General features: G+C 42.8%; 1 protein-coding gene across 1 annotated transcript in view; it reads left to right on the plus strand.

The window, feature by feature from the left end:
- The window catches only part of DUSP16 (dual specificity phosphatase 16), a 109,878-nt gene that overhangs the window by 69,000 nt on the left and 13,683 nt on the right, over window positions 1–27,195 (plus strand). Inside the window, exons 4-5 of the mRNA XM_006164796.3 lie at window positions 2,503–2,666; window positions 16,706–16,865. Coding sequence (XP_006164858.1) covers window positions 2,503–2,666; window positions 16,706–16,865 — 324 coding nt within the window. The remainder of the gene's footprint in view (window positions 1–2,502; window positions 2,667–16,705; window positions 16,866–27,195) is intronic.

Below are 27,195 nucleotides of genomic sequence, written 5' to 3' on the forward strand. Positions count from 1 at the left end.
TAGACACTTAGGTTGGAACACACTCTCCACGTGGGGCAGGTGGCCTTGTAGACGGCTTCCTGCCACTCTAGCTTGCTTCTTTGTGGACTTTGTCCCGAGCAGAGAGCAGTCGTGGGAGGCCAGCTCTGATTTGTGCTTACAGGGAACATAGTACAGGGGATACATTAATACCGAGCGAGCGCTCTTCCCCCGTCTCAACTCCCTGCACTGCTGGCAGTTTTTGAGGACAAATCTTTTATGTTTCTCGAAGTAAGGAAGGTCTAGTACAGTGTAAGTCAAGGAGATGAGTCAACACTTCAGTGAGATTTTAGAATCTTAAGGCACAACTGAAGAGGCTGTACTATCTTGTTTTCTTTAGACTTATTTTCTTAAACTTTATTACTATTATTTTCCAGTTTGATCAGCTGGAGAGAGAGAAAGGGAAAGTGAGAAAGCAAGCCACCAGGTCTGGGACTTGAACAGTGGTCAGCCATGTGGGAGTCTAGCACCTTTAACCACCGTGCCTACCTGCCAGCCTGAGGTTGTACTTATCTTCTAATGAGTCTTAAAATGTTAAGTGCTTTTTAGTTTAATAGTACTAATATATACAAGGATTCCATACAATCCATACCCCCTCAGTGCCTGAGTTCGGACTTAGTGAGTAGCAAGGGTTTGTATAGCAAAGGGTGTATCTGAAAACTTACCAGAGGCTGTTTGGGTCCCAGGTTTGGATTTGGATAGGAAGAGTTTCAATAGCAAGGAATCTTTGGTTGGGAACCCCAGCAAAGACCTTGTTCGTTATTTTTTTTTTTCGTTTCCCAGAGGAGGAGACAGTACCTCCTTTGGCTACATAAATTGCTCTTCATTAAGTGGCAGCGAGGTTTTGACTTAATGAAGGTCATGGAACAAGTCATTTTACGGACAGGGTTAGAACTCAGTTCTTCTGAGTCCAGGAATCTTGCCCCAAGGCCTTCATGTACCTGAACAATTAGGATCTGTCAATAAATACCTCCTTATAGTGCTTAGCGAAATGAACAGGGGAGCTCCAGAAGTCAGTGGGGGTTATATGAACTCTGACTAACTGCCCAGGGAATCCCAAGAACTTCATGTAGAGAGTATTTATAAGAGTGAGTGGTGCATGGGAACCAGCAGTTAGCGTAATGGCTATGTCGCTGGACTCCCACGTAGTCGACCGCGGTTCACATCCCGGACCCGGTGGCTTAAAACTCACGCCGGGCGCGTGTGCGTGCGTGCCCAAGATCCCGAGAGGAGAATGGAAGAGAAGGGATTGCGGCGTGACCATCCCCCCTGGGGGGTGATTTCTCGCTTTCTGTCTCTATGTCTCTCTCTGTCTGTCTGGCAAGCGCATGCGCCCTACAGTGAAAATCTCTCCAAAAAAAAAGAGTGAGTGGTGCAGTGGTTAAGGTGCTGGACATGGTTCCAGTCTTGGATCTGGTGGCTTGCTTTCTCACTTTCTCTCTCTCTCTGTGTCTCTTTCCAGTCAAATTAAAATAAATGAATGAATAAATAAAATTAAATAAATAATTCTTTTAAAAAGAGTGAGGGGAACCAGCAATTAGCGTAATGACTATGTCGCTGGCCTCCCACGTAGTCGACCGCGGTTCGCGTCCCGGACCCGGTGACTTAAAACTCATGCCGGGCACATGTGCGTGCGTGCCCAAGATCCTGAGAGGAGAATGGAGAAGGGATTGCAGCATGACCATCCCCCCTGTGGGGTGATTTCTCGCTTTCTGTCTCTATGTCTCTCTCTGTCTGTCTGGCGAGTGCACGCGCCCTATAGCAAAAAAACCTCTCAAAAAATAATAATAAAAAAGGAGAGAGTATGTTTGTGATACCTGTGTAATAGAAAATCCAAATAGTAGGAAGATTTAAAGTTAATTCTAGAGAGAGCTTTTACTTGATCAGTTTGATTTGTTGCTGTTATTTTAAATCCCCCCTCAGAGAGAATGGCCACACTGCGATCCCTTCTCCTCTGGGGACTTTGGGCATGCATGCACATACACACACACACACACACACACACACACACACACACACACAGTATTTTTCTTAAGCCACGGGATCTGGGACTTGAACCATGTAATTTGATTTTGAAGGAGTAATATTCATCCTCAGTTCACCAGTTTTGAATCCCCATTTTTCTTTTGTGAATAATTGTTTTGCCTTGGTTATTGCTACTGACTTTAAATCTGTGTGCCATAAAAAAACGTTTGCGTGGGTAGTGGAGGGTGGGGAGGAGATGTAGGGTATGTGAAGACGAGAATGTGTGAGAAAGGGAGAGGTCATTCTAAGTGCCTTCAGCGCATGCGTATCTGCGCTGCAGCCTTACAGATCACACGTCAGACTTAGCATCGGCACCTGCAGAAAGGGGTACGTGTGTCGTGGTATCGACTTGCACCTGTGGGATTTGCTTTTTCTGTTTTAAATAGTTTTAGTTGAGCAGTTTACAGAAGGCTGATGTTTGCTCTGTCCATGGCATAATTGTCTAATGTTTATCCTTAGGTGGGTTTGCTGAGTTCTCTCGTTGTTTCCCTGGCCTCTGTGAAGGAAAATCTGCTCTAGTCCCTACCTGCATCTCTCAGCCTTGCTTACCTGTCGCCAACATTGGGCCAACCCGAATCCTTCCCAATCTTTATCTGGGCTGCCAGCGAGATGTCCTCAACAAGGTGGGTGCACTGAAAATCGCCTTCGTTGCCAGCTTTATTGTTAGCTGCTAGAGAGACAGCAATCACCCGTCACCAGTTTGAAACACACCACGGCCCCAGAAGACCCCATTTTCACTGTGACCCCTAGTTAACGGTCCTCATCTTTTAGAATGTTCTTTTGTTTGAAGTTATTTATTGCCACAGGAAACCTAAAACGTGCTCACATTTGCTTGTTCCTTCTAAGTCCATGAGACTCAAAGTCAGACAGGATTTTCCAGCCAGTTAGCCTTATTTTCTCAGGATAGGAATTGTCCGATTGTAATTGGCCACACTTAGAACGGCTAATACTTCCCACAGTATTTTCTATTTAGAAACATGTTTATTTATTGCAACACATTAGAAAAGGGCTCAGGTTGGGTAAGCATTGAGGAAGGTCCTCTCCATGCCTGGAGGGGGTGGGAGAGGTAGGAGAAAGATGGTGAGGGCAAAGGTTAAAAGGGTGCGCCACCAGCCCCTGGGGCCTAACGCTCCTTGGAGCAGTTTGGTTGAGTAAGAAGAGGGAAGAGCATGGCTTCTTGCTGCAAAGGACGTGGTGTGCCCTAGCAGGGGAGTGCCTCATGGGCTCAGGCCTTGGTGTACAATGGTACAAGCACAACGACATTGGAACTGCATGGCGGCGCCACAGTTTTATGCTCCTAACCAGTAGTGCTAGGCAAGGGTACTCTTTCTTCCTGGAAAAGTGATTTTTATCTAAAGCCTATTAAGGTGCATCACCACAAATCGAAAAAGCAGCCAAAGAGCTTAATTTAAATACTGATGACTTGTGAGTGCCACTTTCTTGTATAAAGGGCGGTGTGCCTTCACATTTTCTCCTTGAAGAATTAGGTTGTCCATAAAATAAGCTTCCACACTGACTTTCTTTAGCACATGGAAAGCAAAGTTTTCCAAGTAGGGGGGGAAATACCCCATTGATGGGCTGCAGTGAGGCATTCTTTTCCCCCCAAACTCTTGTCTATTCAAAATTATGCTTCTATATTCTGTTACTATATCTGCTCGTACTATGAGATCTGCCTATTTGAGATTCGATATGTTTTGCTTGTTCTGAGCTTTCTGGTGGGGTCACAGTGCCTTCGAGCATGTGATTATTAATTCTTTGAGAGATAAGCAAACTATGTTACAGTTTCCAAAAGTCATGCACATGACTTTTGGAAACTGGACAAAACTTTGTCCTAGGACAAAGCTGGAGATGGTGTATTTAATCCCCAGATCAGAAAATCAAATCGGGGGAACCAGCAGTTAGCGTAATGGCTGTGTCGCTGGACTCCCACATAGTCGACCGCAGTTCGCGTCCCGGACCTGGTGGCTTAAAACTCACGCCGGGCGCGTGTGCGTGCGTGCCCAGGCTCCCGAAAGGAGAATGGAGGAGAAGGGATTGCGGCGTGACCATCCCCCCTGGGGGGTGATTTCTCGCTTTCTGACTCTAATGTCTCGCTCTGTCTGTCTGGCGAGCGCACGTGCCCTATAGTGAAAATCTCTCTCAAAAAAAAAAAAAAAAGAAAATCAAATCGGGACCAGCAGTGAGCATAATGGCTGTTGCTGGACTCCCACATAGTTGACCACAGTTCGTGTCCCGGACCTGGTGGCTTAAAACTCACTCCAGGTGCGTGTGTGTGCATGCCCAAGATCCCGAGAGGAGAATGGAGGAGAAGGGATTGTGGCGTGGCCATCCCCCCTGGGGGGTGATTTCTCGCTTTCTATCTCTCTGTCTCTCTCTGTCTATCTGGCGAGCATACGTGCCCTATAGCAAAAACTTCTCCAAAAAAAAAAAGGAAAATCAAATCAAGTCCCTAGTTCGGGATACCACTTAATCCTGATAAACTTGAATCAGTCAGTCCACAGGTAGTTCCACAAATAATTGTCAACAGATCATTTCTGTTACTTTTGACATTAAACTTAGTAGGACATTTATTTTACTATAAACCTTTTTCAGATTTAGCAGATATGTTAGTGAGCAACTAAGCACCTACACGGTAAGAGCAGTTAACCCAGAACGTGGGGTTGAGGATAAGGGAAAGGATAGTTTGCTGTTTTTCATTGACTTCCAAACATGTTAAGTAGAAATGCATGAAGATGCACTGAGGGAAATGTTTGCAGGGGGAGAACGAGTTTATGGAAGTGGGCAGGACAACAGCTTGGTCAAGGAGTCCTTATGGAAGACTGTGGGAAAGCTTCTTTATAATAGCTGTGTGAACTAGGGGAGTGCACAGCAGGATGGACAGGTTTGAAAGCAGTGAATGGACATTCACATCTGAGCTCCAGATCATTTTTTCACAAGCGCCTTAGTGCTGAAGGGGATTTTAGAGATCATTTAGTCAACCACTTTCATCTGGTAAATGAGGAAATTGATATTCTAGAAATGGTAAGGAATTGCCAACATCACCTAGTTGAGTTGCAGAACCAGATTTGCCTCTCTTTCCAAAAAACATAACTGATCTTCCTCAACTTAATGATTTAAACTTCATAGGAAAAATAACATGCTTCTTTTCTTCTTAAAGAGTTTCACAGACGTAGATTTTCTACTCTTCCCTAATAGGACATTTTTTTAAATTAAAATTCTAACCGCAAAGCCACTAACTTTATTAATTTTTGTAAGTGACACTAAATGTTAAAAGCACATCAGAGAAATTTTCTCAGGTGGCTCATGCTATTTGCCATTTAAAATGTCAGGCTCAGCCCGCCCATGGCCTGGTGGTTAAGGCGGCTGAATCCCAAGTGACTGATCACACGGTTTGAGTCCCAGACCAGCAGCTTGAAAAACATGCTGGGCATATGTGTGTGTGCCCAGAATCCTGAAAGGAGGGAGAGATTGAAGAGGTGGGATTCCAGCGTAACTAAGCTCCTGGGGGGATGTGGAGGCACTTTCTTGCTTTTTCTCTCTCTCTCACTCTCTCATTTTCTCCCTGTTTTTCTCTGGCAAGCACATGTGCCTTGTAACAGTTTTTTAAAGAAGTCGGGCTCTTTATATTATTGCATTTAACCCTCATAAATAGGATTTGAAGGTCGACCGGCCTCAGGTGACTACATCACCCACCAAAGACGATGGTGACTTCAGTGCTGGTCAGTGTCAGAGCACATACAAACTTCGCTCCTCTGATTTTAAATTCTATGTTTATATAACCCAAAATACTCTGTCTCCTGGAAAATGAAATTCTCTACGGTAAAGCATTACAAAAGACTCACAGAGCTTAACAGTCTGTTGAGTTACAATTGAGATGTTTTTCCCCTGCATTTTCCTTAGGATCTCCTTTTTTTAATTTTCTTTTTTAAATTTTGTGAGAAGCATGTGCACCGGTCAGAGAGAGACAGACAGAAAAGGGAAGTGAGAAAGCACCCCTTACAGGGGATAGCCATGGCACAGTCCCTTCTCCTCCATTCCTCTTTTCAGAATTTTGAGTATGCACACATGTGTGTACCACATATTTTTTAAGCCACTGGGTCCAGACTCAATCCATGTAGTTGGCCACATGAGATTCAGCCACCTTCACTACCAGTGCCACCAGCTGGCCCTCCTTAGAATCTTCTGTACCAACCATTTCAACAGAAAAATAATGCAAGCCATATATAATTTTTTTAGAGAGTTTTTGCCATAGGGCATGTGCACTCACCAGAGACACAGAGAGACACAGAAAGCAAGAAATAACCTGCCAGGGCTTGGGGGGATGGCCATGCTGAAGTCCCTTTTCCTCCATTCTCCTCTCGGGATTTTGGGCATGCACATACATGCACTTAACATGAGTTGTAAACTGCTGGGTCCGGGACTTAGACCGCCGTCGACTATGTGGGAGTCCAGTGACATAACCATTCTGCCATCTGCTGGCCCCATATTTAATTTAAGACTTTCAAGGGCTGGCTCCCTGGCCTGGTGGAAGCTATCCAGATCCCACATGGCTGACAGGCAAGGTTTGCATCCTGGCCCTGGCAGTTTGAAAACCATACCAGGCACATGTGCTTGTCCAGTTCTGACAGGACAGAAAAATGTAATAACCTGGACACTAACATTTAATGAAACTGGATTACACGTCACTTCATCCTCGCATCAGGCTTACACAATGTACACCGTTAGCCCTATTTTACAGGGGAGGGAATTAAAGCTGAGCTGGGTTAGGTAGCCTAACCTACCCAAGAGCATACAGTTAATGAACAGCAACTCCCAGTGCCATTCTCTGCCTCTCCCACGTGTAGTACCCATCTACTTTTCAATAGTCTGTGCTATACCAAGATTCCACATTAGCTACTAGTGAATTTTCTTTCTTTTTTTTTTTTTTAAAAGAGAGATATTTCGCTATAGGGTATGTGCACCCACCAGAGACAGAAAGATACAGAAAGCGAGAAATCACCCCCTGGGGGGATGGCCATGCTGCAGTCCCTTCTCCATTCTCTTCTTGAGTTTGGGCACGCATGCACATACACCTGGTGGGTCTGGGACTAAAACCACCATCGACTATGTGGGAGTCCAGCGACGTAGCCATTATGGCATTTGCTAGTCTCACTACTAATGAATTTTCTAATGAGAGGTTTCTAGAAGTTTAGTTTAATGAATTGACCAGCCTTCTCATTATGGCATTTGATAAAGTTCTTTAGCTTGGCCGTACAACTCTTAAGCTTGATGTTTTAGACACCAGAGGATCTAATTCTCCCTTTTTAGTTCTTGACTCATTTGTTCTCTTGTCCTGCTCATCCTTTCCTAGTGTCTGAACAGACCACAATAGTCTATGTTCCCAGGTACGTCTGCACTTCCATTTGTCTTCATTCACTTTCTATTTTGTTTGATTGTTTTCTTTTTTTTTTTTTTTTTTTGGAGAGGTTTTTTGCTATAGGGCACGTGCGCTCGCCAGACAGACAGACAGAGACATAGAGACAGAAAGCGAGAAATCACCCCCCAGAGGGGATGGTCACACCGCAATCCCTTCTCCTCCATTCTCCTCTCGGGATCTTGGGCACACACGCACATGCGCCTGGCGTGAGTTTAAGCCACCGGGTCCGGGACACAAACCACGATCGACTACGTGGGAGTCCAGCGACATAGCCATTACGCTAACTGCTGGTTCCCTATTTTGTTTGATTGTTTTCAATTGCCAGAGGGTGCATCCGCTTGCTACAGAGTAATGGGGGAGGACCCTCCAGTGAGGCATGGTCACAGCATAACCCCTTCTCCATTTCTCCATCCTGTTGTGATCTTGGGCACACATGTATGTACACACACAAACAGACACACACACACACACACAAGCACACATGTGCATGTGCTTGGTGTCTTTCTCAAGCTGCCAGGGCTGGGATTCAAACCACAGTTGCTATATGGGATTGAGCGCCCTTAACCACTAAGCCAGCCCTGTCTTCATTTACTTTCAATACTCCATACAGAATGCCTGTACTCTAATCTGAGCTTCACCTGCCAAGCTTAATTCCTGCTATCCATGGCCCTCTCAGAAGCCTCCCCTTGGGTTTTACTTCTGCTTTCCAGTGCTGTTTCGTTTATTCCCCTGCGTTCCATTGGCCAGTTACTTCTTCGCAGCACTGATACTTGTGTAGCCCAATGCCCGCTAGTAGGCTGTTCCTCCCTCACTGAGAATGGGTCTCATGCCCCAGAGCACTGCTGCAGAGTACCTGGGTGCTCAGAAAGCCCTAGATGATTCGGAATAGCCTAATTTGAAGTCAGTACAACTTGTTTGTATGCAAACAATTTACCATGTGCTTAAAATTTGTTAAGATAAATACACTTCCTAAAAATGACCTCCATGCTGTTAATTTACTTGGAAAACCCTCTCTTAACAAATTCAAGAATCTAAAATTGTCAACTGAAATTAAATACTTCCACAAATTATGAATTGAGTGTGAATTAATGACATTTACCATGGCTTGTAAAATGAGAATATGTGAGGAACATATACAAAGGTTCATCCAAAGATGCTAGTAAACTAGTTATGAGACCCTGAGCTTAGTCTCGTTAAGGATAGCAGTTCATTCACATGTTCATTGAGCAAATACTGAATGAACCTCTGACATGTGTGAGAGTGTTCTAGTACATTCATTAGTGAATGAGACAGAAATCTCTGCTTTCATGAGCTTACGTTATAGAGGGGGAAACCTGATAGTCCGTCTGCTAAGTGGATGAATTGCAGAGTGCAGCAGATGTGATAAGCTCTATAAAGAACCCAGTGGAAGTGGGCAAGGAGTGGCTGTGGGACCAGGTTGTAGTGAAATGATAGGCCTCACTGAGACAGAGGCATTTGAACAGACAGTGAAAAGTGGTCAAAGAGTGAGCCATTCCGACATCTGGAGGAAGTGCTGTACAGCTAGAAGCAGCTAACGATGCAAAAATTCGAGTGTATCTGGTATGATAAAGGAATAGTGAGAAGACCCATGTGACTGGAGCAGAATGAACATGGGCGGAGTGTGGTCAAAGAGGGAATGAAGCAAATCAAGACTTGATGGGTCTTGTGAGGATGTAAGCTTTTACTCTGAGAGAAAAGGGAGTCATCAAAAGTTCTAAGCGGAGGCGTAAGGTGATCTGACTTACATTTTATTAGGATCTCTGTAGTACCTATATTGAAGTTGGCTGAATTCCCTACAGGGTGGGAGGTAGGGGTCTGTTGGAGTCAAAGTGATAGCAATGGTAAGGAGCTTGATTCTGACTGTTATTCTGAAAGTACAGCCAATAGAATGTTATAGATCGTATGGTAGAGTTATGTGAAAAAGAAAAGAGAGATGTCAAGGAGAATGGAAGATTCGGTTTCTGTTAACTAAGATATAGAAGCCTATGGAAAGAACAGTTTAGTTTTGGACACGCCAAGTTTGAAATGCCCATTATGTTCAAGTGGAGATGTTCATTAGGCAGATGGATATATGAACTCAGGGAGCGGTCCCCAAAGGAAGAGGGAGTTATTAACACATAGACAGTAATTAATGTTGTAAAACTGGATAAGGTCATTATGAGAGAGAATATAGATGGAGGAGGAGAAAACTAAGCCATTGGGTACTCCAACATTGAAAATCCTAGAAGTTGAAAAGCCCCCCAAAAAGAATATTTAGAAGTAAATATTGAGAAAGAAAGGAAATCAAGCGTTTGAAGTAGTCCAGGAAACAAATGAACAGTGTTTTCCAGGAGGAAGGAGTAACCAGGTGTACTAAATGGTGCTGTAAGTCAAGAAGGATGAAGACTAAGCATTGGTCATTGGATTTAGCAACGTGGAGCGCTATGAGCAGGGTTGGGAGAATGGTGGGGGTAAACAGAAAATAGAATAGAAAGATATAACAGAGAACAGGAGGAGAGAAATTGGAGACAGCAAGTATAGTCTTAGCAGCTCTTTCAAGGAATTTGCTCATGAGAGGAGAAAAGACTTGGGTAATAAGAGCTGGAGGAAAAGTGGTGGTGAGAGAGAATGAGATTTTTAGGATGAGAGGAAGAGTGGTTTGTTGATTGTTGGTAAGAGGGATGATCGAGTAGAGTGGAAAATCGATGTAGGAGAGATGGAATGGGATTTATTGAGCAAGTGGAGGGATGTACCTTAGGAAGCATGAGCAGTCGGTCTATGATAACAGGAAGGAATGTAATGCTTACAGGTGCATGTGCTGGTATAATAGAAGAGTAAAGGTAGCGGTGGACACTTATCCAACCTTGCTTCTGAATACTTTAATTTTTCTACTGTAGTAGGAAACAAGATCATCAGCTCAGAGTGAAGATGATCAAAAACATGTAAGAAGTTTGAAGGAAAAGGGAAATAGGTGGGATGGAGAGAAGGAAGGTAAACAGACTAGGGAAATACGGTGATTGCCCAGGAGCATGAATTGAAAGTGAGATCGGGTGGCATTGATGAGTGTTTTGTTTCCTGTGGTCAGATGCATGAATGCAGATGCAGAGAGGTGGAGAATTAGTGAAGTGTTGTAGTGGGAAGAAGTGATTGGGGCAAAGGATTTGAGAGGGAAAGCAAGGAAGTGATTGTTATGATGACGACTTTACAGTTGAAGTTGGGCAAGGAAGATGAAAGATATTGGGGGTGAGGGACAGAGAAAAGTGGGATAGGGTCACAGATAGTATAGGTCCAGGAGGGGTTGAAGGATTCCAGGAGTAGTGGTAAAGAGAGTGAACTGGAAAGAGGAAGAGAGATCCAAGTGGGTTGCATGTAGTTGAGGTTATGAGAGTTTGTGGATATCGGAAATGACAGAGGCTATGACAGATTTATGGGAGTGAGTGGCTAAGGTGAGGAGGTCAAAGAGCGGTGAGACCTAGGTGTTGGAAGCATATTTGAAGGCCAGAAAAGAAGGATTATCTTATTGGTAAAAAGCATGTTTTAGCAAATTTGGAATAAAGTTGAGCTGAATATTTCACAGTGTAAGATGACTGCTCTCTGGAATCCTAAAGATTATGATGCTTAATTATGGGACAAAATAAATATCCAATTGCATATGTTTTATACAACATGCTGAAACAAAACTGAGTATATATGTAAATACCTCTTTACAATTTAGTAAGAAGTTATTGACATTCATCTATGAATAAAAGCAGTTATTATTGCATAAAATAGACTCATTTTTCATAGTAATAATTTCATCTCATTTCCATTGTTGAAAACATTAGGATGCGGGCCAGCCTTTGGTCTGGTGATTAAGGTGACTGCATGGCATAACCAACCATACAATTTGAGTCCCGACCCAGTGGCTTGAGAAAACATACTAGGTGTATATGCCCCAAATCTCAAAAGAAGGGAAAAATGGAGAAGGAATTGGCATCATGACTATTCCCCATGGAGGGTGCTTTCTCAGCCCCCGATAAGTGCATGTGCTCTCTGGCAAAATTAAGAAACAAATTAAGATGCCCTTTCAGCCACTTACATGTAATATGTACATTCATAAAAAAAAACAACAAATGAAAAAACACAAGAAGGTCCAGAGAGTAATACAGCAGCAAAATGTAATGCCGTATGAGGCAAACATGGCAAGTTTGCTGGTTCAAATCAGGAGAGCTCCCTGAGCACCCTGGGCCTGGTGCCCATGATCTGGGGCTGGCCAAAGGCTGGGGCTGGATTGCAGTGTGAAGACTCTTTTGGGAGTGTGTCTCTTGCTAATAGAAGAAATAAATTTTAAAAAGTTTAAGAACATGGGAACCAGCAGTTAGCGCAATGGCTATGTCGCTGGACTCCCACGTAGTCGACCGCGGTTCGCGTCCCGGACCCGGTGGCTTAAAACTCACGCCGGGCGCATGTGCGTACGTGCCCAAGATCCCGAGAGGAGAATGGAGGAGAAGGGATTGCGGCGTGACCATCCCCCCTAGGGGGTGATTTCTCGCTTTCTGTCTCTATGTCTCTCTCTGTCTGTCTGGCGAGCGCACGCGCCCTATAGCGAAAAAACCTCTCCAAAAAAAAAAAAAAAGTTTAAGAACATGGAGAAAAAATAATCAAGATAAAAAGCTAGTAGATTAATTATATGAAGCTTCAGGAACTTTTTAAACTAATTTCAGAGATTCAGCCACATCTCCTACCCATGTTATGTGCAGGGCTAGCAGTAGACTTCTCTGTAGCGTGTCTGCTTCCGCCATCTGCATGATATATATGTAGCAGAAAGCAGTTGTGTTTGTTCTTGAACTTGTTTAGGCCAGTGCACTCATAATTATGTACATTAATTAAAATAATATTTCATAAGTGCACTTATGAAATATAAATGAGGGAAGAGAGTTGGTTTTCTGTGACCTAAGTTAAATGCTTTAGAAAGATCACGCTGTGATCCCTCCTCCTCCATTCTCCTTTCAAGACTTGGCACACATACATATGTGCCCACTGTGTTTTAAGCTGCAGGTCTGGGATTTGAACTGTGGTCGACTATGTGGGAGTCCAGCGACATAACCATTATGCAGTCTCCTGGTCCCAGCTTACTGATGTCTCTGACATTGGAGCAGAGCAGCCTCCTTTTGTGTTTCTATACACCTGACCACATAGTGCTATTGAGATAGGGTGCAGTGAACCGGGGCGAGTGCAGGCAACTAGCTCTCCACCTGCACGGGGCTCCTCATGTAAACACAGGGTGGGAGGCTGCGCTCTGAGGCCTGTGACTGCACTGTGGCAGTGACAGAGAAACAAGACACACAGTCTGGACAAGTCTTCTGTGACATAGCCTGAGTCACTGCCAAGTGGTCCTCAAAATAGTCCATGACCAGAATGCTGCTGTTTTGCCTTTTAATTTATTTTAGTTAAAAAGAGCAAAAAAGAATGAAATTAAAACTTTATATTTTTAGGGCCAGGAGGTAGTATAGTGGTTAAGGTGCTGGACTCCAACGTGATCATCCACGATTCAAGTCCCTGACCCGGCAGCTTGAAACTCAGGCAAAGCAAGTGTGCATGTGTGTGCACACTTGCCCAAAATCCTGAAAGGAAAATGCAGGAGAAGGGATTGTGGTGTGGCCATCCCCCTGGGGAATAATTTCTCCTTTTCTGTCTCTCTCTGTCTCTGCAGTGGGTATGAGTGGACTGTAACAGAAATCTCTCAAAAAAAAAAAAACAAAACAGTGCCCACATCAAAGGGTAGTGGTGAGGATTAATAGAGTCAAGCTCTTTATTTAAAAAAATATATATTTATTTTATTTGTTATTATTATTTATTTTGATGAGAGAAGGAGAGAGAGAGAGAGCAAGCCACCAGGTCCAAAACTTGAACCATGGTCAGCTACGTGGGAGTCCAGCACCTCAACCACCATGCCACCTACTGACCCAGAGATAAGCTCTTTAAATGCTTACAATATATATGGGACATAGTAGGCACTCATTAGATGTTAGATATTTTCTTTTTTTAAAAAAAAGAATTCTTTTATTTAACTTTATTTATTTAAATTTGACCAGAGAGGGACAGAGTGAGAAAAAGAGAGAGAGAAAGTGAGAAAGCAAGCTGCCAGGTCTGGGACTCGAACCACAGTTGGCCATGTGGGAGTCCAGGACCCTTAGCTACCATACCACCTGCTGACCCCTAGATATTTTCTTGATATGCGCCATATCCTCTAGCAAAGATGCTCAACAATTTGTTTTTTTTTTTTTAACTGAAACAAGGTTGTCAGTTCTGTAAAATGTAGGTTATTGGGTCACTTTTCAGACGTGTACATTATTAGAGTCTCTGGAGAATCTGATTCATGGTCATATTGACTTGCAGCACGTTTGTCCTCAGTGAGAATTGCCTGTCACCTTTTGATTGTTTATAATAGATAAACACTGTTAGTGTCACTCCCTTTGCTCAGAAACTTTTATGATATCTTCCTTATTGGAGGGGTAGAAGGGGATACTACTATTATCTCTTATTTTTAATTTAAAGAATCTATATCGCTGCTGGTGGAAAGAAGAAAGAAAACACAGTTATTTCTTTAAGGACCATTGGTGAGAAGGGCCTTCAAAGGCTGCTTTCACTCTGATGGCCTACTTCTTCCACGGGAGATACTGAACAAGTGTCTGTATCTTGTAGTTGACCAGATGTACTGTAGATAAGCTCAGTGTAGCTTCGGTTCACCCACAGTGAAGGAGATGTAACCTTTGCTACGTGTACAGAGGTTTAAAGGTTGTGGCAAACACCGTTTCATAGCTTGATTATTAACCTGACAGAAACAGATGAGACCATCTGAAGACTTGGGCTCTGGCATGCTGAAAGGTATTAGTAAATCTGAGAAGCCCACCTGGTTCCCAAAGCTTTCTTTTTTCTTTTTAAAGAATTATTTATTGAATTTTGGGGACCAGCAGGTGGCGTGGTGGTCAAGGTGCTGGACACTCCCACAAGACTGACCAGGGTTCAAGTCCTGAATCTGGTGGCTTGCTTTCTCACTTCCTCTCTCTCTCACTCTCACCCTCTGTCTCTCTCTGGTCAAATTAAGAAATGAATGAATAAATAAAATAAGATAAATAATTATTTTTTAAAAATTAAAGAATTATTTATTTACTTTTATTTATTATTACTATTATTAGTCTGCTATAAAGCACATATTTTCACCAGAGAGAGAGAGAAAGTGAGAAAGCATGCCACCAGGTCCGGGACTCAAACTGCAGTCCACTGCTGGACTCATACTGGAGTTCAGCACCTTAACCACCACACCACCCACTGGTACCATACAAAAACTTTCTTGACACTGTCAGTTCAGAGATGAGAGAGGGTTGAAGACACATCTGGATTTATACAGATATTCTTTTATGTAAAATAAAAATATATTGTGTCAGATGTGGTAAATGAAGAGCTTAGGAAACTGGCATGTTTCAGGAGGGTAAAATATGAAGAAAATTACCAACTACCTTTCAAGTAGTTAGAAAAGAGTCAAAGAAAAGGTTGCATTCTAAGAAAAGGAAGTAATACCCAAGGTTACTTAGAATGAGAGTACGATCCCAGGCTTGGAACGTTCCCTAAGAGCAGCAGTGGGTGACTCAAGGAAGCAGGGTCACATCGGCCTTCCCGGTAAACGGTCGATGGATGTCAGGTGGACACTCAGTGGAACTATATGCCTGGTGCTAAAGTAGGACGACAAGCAAGACTCGGTCCAAGATCTCACCCATTACTACTGACTAGGGTAGACAAGATTATCTTCATGGAAGCACACCACACTAGGAGCCTTGCTAATGGTGCAAGCAGAGTACTCTCGGAAGGGCGGAGAATGGAATGGTTAACTACGCACCCGTGGGAAGAAGGAGTTCATAGATCAGGTTAAACGAAGTAGGAAACATGGGAGGACAGGCATCAGGAAGAAAGAGGATCGCCTTCTAGCACAGGAATGGTGTGAACCAAAGCACAGAGAGTAGGCCTGCTTGTGATGCTGGGGGTTGGGACAGGAGCGGGACATGAGACACGCTGAAATTAGAGTGGATCCAGCACTTTGCTGCTTTTCATTATAAAAAGGATTCTTTCATTGTTTAGATTGGTTTGGAGAGAAAACCTCTGCCAACTTTTGAGAGCTCCCTGATGGCTTTTTTAGTGATTTTGGTGAGGACCATCCCCTGAGCAAGTGGGCAGAGAGATGAGGATAGCAGAAGGGATGACACCCAGAGAATTTGGCGACCGTTTGGATGAGGGTCACGAGGAAGAGACAGAAGTGAGCTGATCTTTTCCTGCTCAGCTGGCTGCGTAGATGTTATTATCATAAACTTGTTTAGGGATTGGAAAGGAAACGGGGGCTTGGCGCAGAGAAGGGAGAAAGATAATGTGTTGATTAGTTTCTGACATTTTGAATACGAAGAGCCTGGAGAACATACTAATACCCAGTATATTTGGATATGGGTGGAAATTTAAGAAGACGCACACACATGCACACACGCGCACACAGGTGTCACCAGCATGTAGACCTGTGGAAATAGATGCAGTCTTCAGAGAGAATGTTTAGAGAGCAAGAGGGAGGCCTGGGACTGTATCTTAAGAGAAGAACCAGCAAGTTCAGTATAGGAAGAAAATGTTCTTGTTTTTATGTATATATTCTAAAACATATAAACTGTTGTCTTATTTTGTATTGTTTGTTCTGTTTCTTTAGGAATGAAGATAACAGAAATGGCTATATTAATGATGTGTAATCTTCACACATACTATTTTAAACAACTTTTTTGGTCCTTAAAATTTTGTCACTCTAAACTTAAGTCTCTATATGTCCTTTTGCCAGGTATTTGGATTTACTAGTGTGAATAAACTCTGATAAGTTCAGGAAAACTGGTTGGTTTTTATCATTACAGTGAACTTTAATCTTTTTTGCGGGGGAGAGGTTTTTGCTGTAGGACACATGCATTTGCCAGAAAGACAGAGAGAGACAGAAAGTGAGAAATCACCCCCAGGGGAGATGACTACACTGCAATCCCTTCTCCATTCTCCTTTCAGATCTTGGTCACACATGTACACACACCTAGCATGAGTTTAAGCCATTGGGTCTGGGACTCAAACCACAGTCGACTATATGGGAGTCCAGCGACATAGCCATTACACTCTCTGCTGGTCCCGAACTTTACTCCTTCAATAATCATGTTAGTATGTTATTAGTCACTTTAATTGCTCTTCCCTCTGTAGGAGCTGATGCAGCAGAATGGGATCGGTTATGTGCTGAATGCCAGCAATACCTGTCCAAAGCCTGACTTTATCCCAGAGTCTCATTTCCTGAGGGTGCCTGTGAATGATAGCTTCTGTGAGAAAATTTTTCCCTGGTTGGACAAATCAGTAGATTTCATTGGTAAGTAGCTCAAAGAATATTACAAGTCCTTTGGGTTATGGTCTCATGTATAGGTAGGCTGCATGTACCTCCCCGCTCCCTGTCTCCCTCACCCCCACCCCGTTTTTTTAAGGGAAAAGGGGCCTATTTCGGAGATTTCAAAAGTCTGAAAACGATAGGATGCTGCTTACTCATGTGGTCGTCAAGGTGACACCCCACGCTGTACCTTAGAGGCCGGCTTACAGCGTTCTAGCTGCCTTTTCTACTACCAAGGCTAAGACTTATAGGATCTGTGATTATGTATTCACGTTTTGAAAATCAGTTAAGTTTTGACGTACCGCATTATACCCATTTTCAAACCCTATGAAAGACATTTGGGACCTTTGGTGATATTCCCTATTTCCTTACTGCTGTGTTTTCCCCAGAGAAAAGTCAAATTTTACAAAAACTAATTCCATTATGTCTGAAGTCTTTATGTCACAGATTTCTACACCTTAGTCCAATAATTTCAGGTAGCACTGGACCTAACAGAATGTTCATACACACAGACACACACACACACACACACACACACACACACACCTGGTCAGTTCCCTGGCGGTGGCTATGACAGGAATCTGGTTTATACCATATTCTGTTCTGCTTCCTGGGCCTTTGCTGAAGTGTCTCTGATTCCTTGCTGCTATTGCGACATTTTGGTGCTGTGGAATCAGGTCTGCTGGTAGTAAACTGGGGATGGATATTCAAAATGCAGTTTTAGTGAAGAGTGGCTGAGCAGGAACCACTGCTCATTCTTAGTAACATTAAGAGAGCATGACTTCCCATGTGCTATGTACCTGGTTAAGGTAGCTCAATCCCACATGGCCAACTGTGTGGTTCAAGTCCCAGACCCAGTGGCTTGAGAAACACACCAGGAGTCTGTGGTTTCCCAAAATCCTGAGAGGAGAATGGGAGGTGAGGCCATCCCCTGGGGTGGTGTGCTTTCTCACTTTCTCTCTCAGCCTTGTGATTGCACTTGCCCTATGCAAACTTTAAAAACAAAACAGATGGTGTGTGTGTACTGTATACCTTGTAAAGTACCAGGCTCATAATTGGCTCTTAAAACTTTTTTAAATTATGAGATGTTTCATTTTTCATGTTTTCCATGGTCCAGTCCTCTGTAACTTCACTTACTTATCACCTTACTTTATCCTTTGTGTTGTCAGTGGGTCTTACCCTTTTCATTCTTGATCCTCTCACCTGTTAGCCTAGATTTCATCCACACACTCCTGAGGTGGCAGCCTGCTGTTTTTATTTCCAGTTTTTACCAACATTGCTTTGTTCCCTATCCAGCAACCTGCAGAGGCACCTTAGTTTCCTGCATTAAAAATGTAGCCCTTAGCCTGACATTGCCAGGACCCTCCCCACCTGCTCCCTGCCCTTGAAACCTGCTTTCTAGTTACTTCCCACACAGCTTGACGCCAGCCAAGGCAGCTGTTTCCTGGGCACTCTGCTCCATCCTACCTCAGGACTTCCTTGTACACTTTCTCTTCTCCCCTCTGCCAGATCTATGTGTAGTACTGCCTCTGCCTCAGACTCAGTTTACAACTCCCATCTGCCAAGACTGTGTGCTAATGAGCCCCACTACCATATAATAATGCATGCGTGTGCGTGTTGTTTTGGGTTGTTTTGTTTTTAAGACAGGGTTTCTATTCACAGTCCTCCCTACTCCTAAGTAGCCAGGACACAGGCATGTCCACCATTGTCAATAGTTTAAGGTGGACAGCTCGAATCTGGACCTCCATGTGGCCTCAGCCTACCAGGAATCCACATCTAGCACACTGCAGTGGCTGGGCCTAATTTGGTTTTTAAAATACATCATCCAAAGAGTTGTGATTATAAAAGCAGTGTAAGCACAAGACAGAAAATTTGAAAAAGAGAAAACTGAAATACAGAAACCTCAACATTGTAAAATATCTTTTTTTTTTTTCTGGAGAGGTTTTTGCTATAGGGCGCGTGCGCTCGCCAGAAAGAGAGAGAGAGACAGAAAGCGAGAAATCACCCCCCTGGGGGGATGACCATGCCGCAATTCCTTCTCCATTCTCCTCTCGGGATCTTGGGCACGCACGCACAGACGCTTGGCGTGAGTTTAAGCCGCTGGATCCGAGACTCGAACTGCGGTCGACTACATGGGAGTCCAGCAACATAGCTATATCGCTAACTGCTGGTCCCGTAACACATCTTTACTGTCATCATTTTATTTCCAGCTTTTTTCAAAATTTTTGATACTGCTTTTTAAAATGTCAGTATCAGGGTGCATGCTGTGTACCTAGTATTAGCCCCTTTTGGGGAGTATTAGAAGCAAGGCCCTTCTCAGTTTTTATAGTCTAGTTTTTGAGATAATTATTTAAAACAATGAGAGGCTCTTGCCAGCATTAAAAAACAGAAAGATTGAATGACATAAAAGCAGTGAAAATAGTTATGGATCCTATAGATAGTATGGAAGGAGGTTGGGAGAAGGGAAGAGTCTAGGGAAGGAAATCAAGGAGAAAATATAGAGAGATATAAGACATTTATAGGACACAGAAATGGTTTATTACCTATTAATAATAACTGGACTGGTCTGAGATATATTTCATGTTGGGTAAATTCTCTTTACAAGCCAAATGATGTATAGCAACTGAATATTTTTAAAAAATAAGAATAATGAAAGTAAAATTAAAATTTAAAAAATTAAAAAACAAAGAACTTTAACCCAGTCCAGTCCAATAAAGGTTTGAATCTGCTTATAATAAAAAATTGGGATTTAAAAATTCATATATTCCTGCCCATACACATTAAAATGGGATAAAAGGCGAGAACTAATTAATAGGGAACTAGGAAAAGTATAATACTTTGACAAAAGTGTGAATGGTCAGTCCTAATGACACTGAATGAAAATAGTAGCTCTGTGGTTCTTAGCAAGGCAGAGGGGGAGATACGGTATGTGGTGTGGGGTAGATGCTGACTAGCCGAGAGGGAAGAGGACTGCCGACAGGATGGATGCCACTTGAGATACATGGGCTGCCACGGCATTACTGTGTGTAGTAGTCATTCCAGTGTCTCTCTGCGTCCGTGTGTTATTGTTGGATTGCATTTGGTTTCCCCATCTGGAAGGGGAAGCGCTTACTGCCTGATCATTCATGTATTATTTAAAACCCCCATGATGTGTTACACACAACACTTGAATAGTAAATCATACCCCCAGGCCTCTGAGAGCTCTGTCACATAGGCAGCAAGACTGGCGTTGGCGCAGCTCTGTGTTACTCAGCTGCCACATCCGATTCCCTGCATCTTTGTTAGTTATGATGTTCAGTGTGAGGCTTGGCAAGTTTGTGGTGCTATCAACTAAACCCAGAGTAGGTAGGGAAGAGTTCAGCTCCATGGTCACAGCTTATAGCCAAGCACACGTGTACATGCTTAGGGTCGAGTCGTAGGACTGGGGAGACTGAGCTGCTGCCAGGCCAGCATGATCACTTCATGCGCCCTTGCTAAACTTTGAAGTCCCTCGGCAGCCCTAGCTGGTCCTGTTGGAATTTCCTGGTGGCGGCTCTGATGGTGCCTGGAGACCTGCTGTGTGTCGGGGCTGAGATGGTACAGTGGGACTGGTTTCTGGGCATCGAGAAGGGTAATGGTTCTCCTGGTCTGTGTTAGAACACCCTAGGAAACCTGATTCGTAATGTATACATGTTTTTTTTCCCTTAAATTCAGAAAATAAAGCTGAGCCATTTTGTAAATAGGGAGCTCAGGAAGACAAGTTCTATGATGTCTGCATTGTGAAAGTGACTCAGTCTTCCAACTTTTGGTCATTATATGATATCTTGTAACTCAGTCTCTTCCTTTCCCACTTCTCTCCTTTTTAAATACTAATACATGTCTCATGTATTTGAACTGAAAATAAATTAAAAATACCAATTTTTTATAATAGGGAATAAAATTAAAGTGTCAGATAGCATGAGTAAACAAAATATTAGCTATATCTTATAGGTGTGGGGTGTTGATGACACTTTCTTCTTTATATACTTTTCTGTGGTTCTGAAATTTTCTACTCTAAAGTGAGTAGAATCATGTTATTACAATGCAGGAAAATTTATGACAATAATAATGTAAAAAACATTGGACCAGCAGGTGGTGTGGTGGTTAAGGCACTGGACACTCTCACATGGCGGACCATGGTTCCAGTCCCAGACCTGGTCGCTTACTTTCTCACTTTCCCTATCTCTCTCTGGTCAAATTAAAATAAATGAATGAATAAATAAAATTAAATAAGTAATGCTTAAAAAAATGTAAAAAACATACATGGAAAGCTCTGCAGTAAGAGTCAGGCAGAGGCTAGCAGGTAGCATGGTACTTGAGGTGCTGGACTCCCACATGGCCAACCACGGTTCAGGTCCCAGACCTGGCAGCTTGCTTTCTCTCTCTTTCTGGTCAAATTGAATAATAATAATAATAATAAATTCATTAATAAATAATTCTTTAAAAAAAAAAAAAGGTCACCTGACTTATAATAGTAGCTCCAATTCCTTTGGACCTTGATTACCCTGCATGTCAGTGGGGAGGAAATTGTCTTCTCCTTCCTCAAAAGACTATAGAGGGGCTGGCAGGTGGTGTGGTGGTTACGGGTGCTGGATTCCCGCATGGCTGACTGTGGTTTGTGTCCCGGGCCTGGAGGCTTGCTTTCTCACTTTCTCACTCTCTCACTCTGTCCCTCTCTGGTCAAATAGAAATAAACAAATGAATACGTAAATAAAGTTAAATAAAAAAATAATTCTTATAAAAACAAAAACTATTGAAAAGAGACCCTGGGTGGCACCTCAGCCACGCTTGTCATTCACCCTGTTGTGGCAGCTGTCAAGAACAATTATTTGAACACCAGCATCTTGAACAGATGGCTTGGAGACAACTTAGAAATGGAAAAGCCTGATCTTATAGACCCCCAAAACACTCTGACAAGAAGCCATTTTAAATCTGAGGTGTGTCCTGGCACATTCAGGGACCAGGGTGACTGAACCTATGCTCTGACCCCCAAAACACTCAGACAGGTAGAGGAAAGATTTTGTCACAGAATGACCAGAAACCATTGCAGAGGCACAAGAAATATGAGAAACTGGCATGCGGTCCACTCGTCCTCTCCGGGGATTCGGCGGGTAGGCAGTGAGATTGTGGTTAGCCCTCCAACCGCTGGCGGCTGCGATCCGGGACCTTAGCGCAGTCCGCCCTGGACTCTTCTTGTCCCAGAGTTAGAATTTGGATGTGAAATCACTTTTCTAACCCACCTCACAGAAGACTATTGACATACAAATTGGGATCTTTCCAGTAGCCTGACTTGCAGAACGCTTCAGGTTCAAAGAATTTCTTTTGTAAAAACTTCAACAAGATGGCTACTAGAAGTGCCTAACATGCATCCCTCTCAAGATAAAAGGACCAAAACAAAGAATAAGCAACTGATATTCATTGTTGTGTTGGAGTGAATTATGAGTGTGGTAGAGACACTGCAGAGCACGGAGACTCAGGAAAGCTTTGTAGCGCTCAGTATCTCCTGCCCTATCGCCCCAGTCAACATCAACTAGGAGCTAGAAGGAACTTCTTGTTCTGGTGAAAGAATAAGCAAGAAACCTTCAGCAGTACCATTGACACCTTTGACACCTGAATTTTACCACAGAGCAATTATATAACCCTCATGGGCCCTGAGCCCAATTTAGGGAGTGACCAGGGGTAGCCACACTGCTGAATTACCAGAGGGGCGAAGTCCAGTCTAGTTCAGCTCCATGGTCACAGCTTATAGCCAAGCACACGTGTACATGCTTAGGGTCGAGTCGTAGGACTGGGGAGACTGAGCTGCTGCCAGGCCAGCATGATCACTTCATGCGCCCTTGCTAAACTTTGAAGTCCCTCGGCAGCCCTAGCTGGTCCTGTTGGAATTTCCTGGTGGCGGCTCTGATGGTGCCTGGAGACCTGCTGTGTGTCGGGGCTGAGATGGTACAGTGGGACTGGTTTCTGGGCATCGAGAAGGGTAATGGTTCTCCTGGTCTGTGTTAGAACACCCTAGGAAACCTGATTCGTAATGTATACATGTTTTTTTTCCCTTAAATTCAGAAAATAAAGCTGAGCCATTTTGTAAATAGGGAGCTCAGGAAGACAAGTTCTATGATGTCTGCATTGTGAAAGTGACTCAGTCTTCCAACTTTTGGTCATTATATGATATCTTGTAACTCAGTCTCTTCCTTTCCCACTTCTCTCCTTTTTAAATACTAATACATGTCTCATGTATTTGAACTGAAAATAAATTAAAAATACCAATTTTTTATAATAGGGAATAAAATTAAAGTGTCAGATAGCATGAGTAAACAAAATATTAGCTATATCTTATAGGTGTGGGGTGTTGATGACACTTTCTTCTTTATATACTTTTCTGTGGTTCTGAAATTTTCTACTCTAAAGTGAGTAGAATCATGTTATTACAATGCAGGAAAATTTATGACAATAATAATGTAAAAAACATTGGACCAGCAGGTGGTGTGGTGGTTAAGGCACTGGACACTCTCACATGGCGGACCATGGTTCCAGTCCCAGACCTGGTCGCTTACTTTCTCACTTTCCCTATCTCTCTCTGGTGAAGAAGAGGGGAAAAAAAGAATAAATAAAATTAAATAAGTAATGCTTAAAAAAATGTAAAAAACATGCATGGAAAGCTCTGCAGTAAGAGTCAGGCAGAAAAAAATGTAAAAAACATACATGGAAAGCTCTGCAGTAAGAGTCAGGCAGAGGCTAGCAGGTAGCATGGTACTTGAGGTGCTGGACTCCCACATGGCCAACCACGGTTCAGGTCCCAGACCTGGCAGCTTGCTTTCTCTCTCTTTCTGGTCAAATTGAATAATAATAATAATAATAAATTCATTAATAAATAATTCTTTAAAAAAAAAAAAAGGTCACCTGACTTATAATAGTAGCTCCAATTCCTTTGGACCTTGATTACCCTGCATGTCAGTGGGGAGGAAATTGTCTTCTCCTTCCTCAAAAGACTATAGAGGGGCTGGCAGGTGGTGTGGTGGTTACGGGTGCTGGATTCCCGCATGGCTGACTGTGGTTTGTGTCCCGGGCCTGGAGGCTTGCTTTCTCACTTTCTCACTCTCTCACTCTGTCCCTCTCTGGTCAAATAGAAATAAACAAATGAATACGTAAATAAAGTTAAATAAAAAAATAATTCTTATAAAAACAAAAACTATTGAAAAGAGACCCTGGGTGGCACCTCAGCCACGCTTGTCATTCACCCTGTTGTGGCAGCTGTCAAGAACAATTATTTGAACACCAGCATCTTGAACAGATGGCTTGGAGACAACTTAGAAATGGAAAAGCCTGATCTTATAGACCCCCAAAACACTCTGACAAGAAGCCATTTTAAATCTGAGGTGTGTCCTGGCACATTCAGGGACCAGGGTGACTGAACCTATGCTCTGACCCCCAAAACACTCAGACAGGTAGAGGAAAGATTTTGTCACAGAATGACCAGAAACCATTGCAGAGGCACAAGAAATATGAGAAACTGGCATGCGGTCCACTCGTCCTCTCCGGGGATTCGGCGGGTAGGCAGTGAGATTGTGGTTAGCCCTCCAACCGCTGGCGGCTGCGATCCGGGACCTTAGCGCAGTCCGCCCTGGACTCTTCTTGTCCCAGAGTTAGAATTTGGATGTGAAATCACTTTTCTAACCCACCTCACAGAAGACTATTGACATACAAATTGGGATCTTTCCAGTAGCCTGACTTGCAGAACGCTTCAGGTTCAAAGAATTTCTTTTGTAAAAACTTCAACAAGATGGCTACTAGAAGTGCCTAACATGCATCCCTCTCAAGATAAAAGGACCAAAACAAAGAATAAGCAACTGATATTCATTGTTGTGTTGGAGTGAATTATGAGTGTGGTAGAGACACTGCAGAGCACGGAGACTCAGGAAAGCTTTGTAGCGCTCAGTATCTCCTGCCCTATCGCCCCAGTCAACATCAACTAGGAGCTAGAAGGAACTTCTTGTTCTGGTGAAAGAATAAGCAAGAAACCTTCAGCAGTACCATTGACACCTTTGACACCTGAATTTTACCACAGAGCAATTATATAACCCTCATGGGCCCTGAGCCCAATTTAGGGAGTGACCAGGGGTAGCCACACTGCTGAATTACCAGAGGGGAGAAGTCCAGTCTTTGTTGTACCATCCGCCACACAGATTGTGGCAAAGCCATCCTGTTACCATACCCACCTGCGTTGTGTAGGAGCAGCTGGGCAAACACCCTCTCTCAAAAACACTAGCACCAAGAGCTATTGAAGCAGCCTTACCTCCCCCACATACTTGTATGTCTCATGGAAGTGGCAGAGTGAGCAACCCTGCCCACAGCTCAGTTTCAGAGAGGGTCTGACCCTCTGCATCTTCAAGAATCAGGTTGGGAGAGTAAGTGTAGATATAACTATGCTGCTTGAGAAGCCCCACCTGTTACGTTCCAAGAACAGCCAGGGAGGCTGCTACATCACTGTATACTGATACTGATTACAGGTGAAGATACTACTATACTGCTGTGCCTACCTAGAGCCAAAGCCAACATAGTCTATACAATTGGCATCCTAGGACACAACTACTGGAGAAAGTCTTTTCACCTGGAACACCATCCTATAAAACTGATACAGACAACTATTCACCAGCTTAACAAATCTCAATATAGGGATACAAGCTACCTGAAAAAACAAGCTAGCATGACACTCCCAAAGCAATACAGTAATACTCCAGCAACATACCCCACAATGAAGGAAATCTGTGAAATATCTAAAAAGGAATTCTACATTTTTATTATAAGGAAACTCAACTCAATACAAGAGAGTAGTGATAGGCAGTTCAACAAATTAATGGAATTATTACATGGTCTGAAAGATTCAATCCATGAAGTAGCTGAGGTCTTTAAAAAGGGCCAAGGAGAAATCTTGGAGCAGAAGGCGCCAAAGAAAGAAATCCAATCTATAATTGGGAACATTAACAATGGACTTTATCAAGCAGAAGAAAGAATTTCCAAACTTGAAGACAAGTCATTTGAAATAATAAAGCCAGAGAGAAAAACAGAAAAAAAGAATGAACACTTCAGGCGCTTTAATGATAGACTTTCTCAAGCAGAGGAAATAATTTCCAAACTTGAAGACAAGTCATTTGAAATAATCCAGTCAGAGAGAAAAACAGAAAAAAGAATACAGGACATATGGGACAGTATTAAATGAACAAATATTTGTGATATGTGAGTTCCAGAAGGAGAAGAGACAGGAAAAGACATAGAAATATTATGTCATGAAATAATAGCTGAAAACTTCACATGTCTTGGGAGAGAGATGCACATCCAGATTCAGGAAGCTCAAAGGTCCCCCAAAAAGATTGAACCCAAAAAGACCCTCTCCAAGGCACATTATAGTGAAACTATCAAAATGTAAATACAAGGAGAGAATTCTAAAAGCCACAAGAGAAAAGGGACAAGTCACATATAAGGGAATTCCCATTAGACTAACAGCAGATTTCTCTCTAGAAACCTTACTAGCCAGAAGAGAATGGCATGATATATTCAAAGTATTGAAAGAAAAAAACTTCAGCCAAGAATACCTGATCCAGCAGAGCTGTCCTTCAGAAGCGAAGGAAAAATAGTCTTTCCCAGACAAGCAAAAACTGAGGAAATGTGTCTCCACAAGACCAGATTTACAAGAAATGCTTAAGGAAGTGCTACATCTGGAAGTAAAAGGATAACTGCCATCATAAATGAAGCACATGAAAGTATAAAACTCACTGGGAATATACACAAGTGAGAAAGAAAATCCTTAACTGTAGAGAAAATCATCAAATCACAAAGTTAACATGAAGGAATAAGTGAAATACAAAATTAGAAAATATGAAATGATAGGAAAAAATCCTCATTAGTTGAATGTAAACAGGTTAGATATATACTTGTGGAATAGATTTAAAAATATAAGACAAACTGTATACTTCATAAAAATCTTACTTCAGTAATAATGACTTATTAACAGAAAGTGAAAGAATGAAAAGTGTTTTATGGAAATGGAAACCAAAAGTAAGCAGGATTTGTTGTGTCAGATAAAATAGACTTTTAAATAAAAAGTTTGTAAAAAGAGAAATGGACCCATAGCCTCATGGTTAAAGCAGTCAGGTCTCACATGACTGGTTTAAATCCTAGCCCTATTGGCTTGACAAACATTCCAGCCTTGTGTGCCCCATATTGTGACAAGATGTGGAAATGGAGTGATAATGCCCCATTGGGGGATGTGTGCTCTTTCTGATGAACACACACCACCCTACTG

This window comes from Tupaia chinensis, unplaced genomic scaffold (genome assembly GCF_000334495.1).
Source record: "Tupaia chinensis unplaced genomic scaffold, TupChi_1.0 Scaffold143728_1, whole genome shotgun sequence".
NCBI lineage: Eukaryota > Metazoa > Chordata > Mammalia > Scandentia > Tupaiidae > Tupaia > Tupaia belangeri.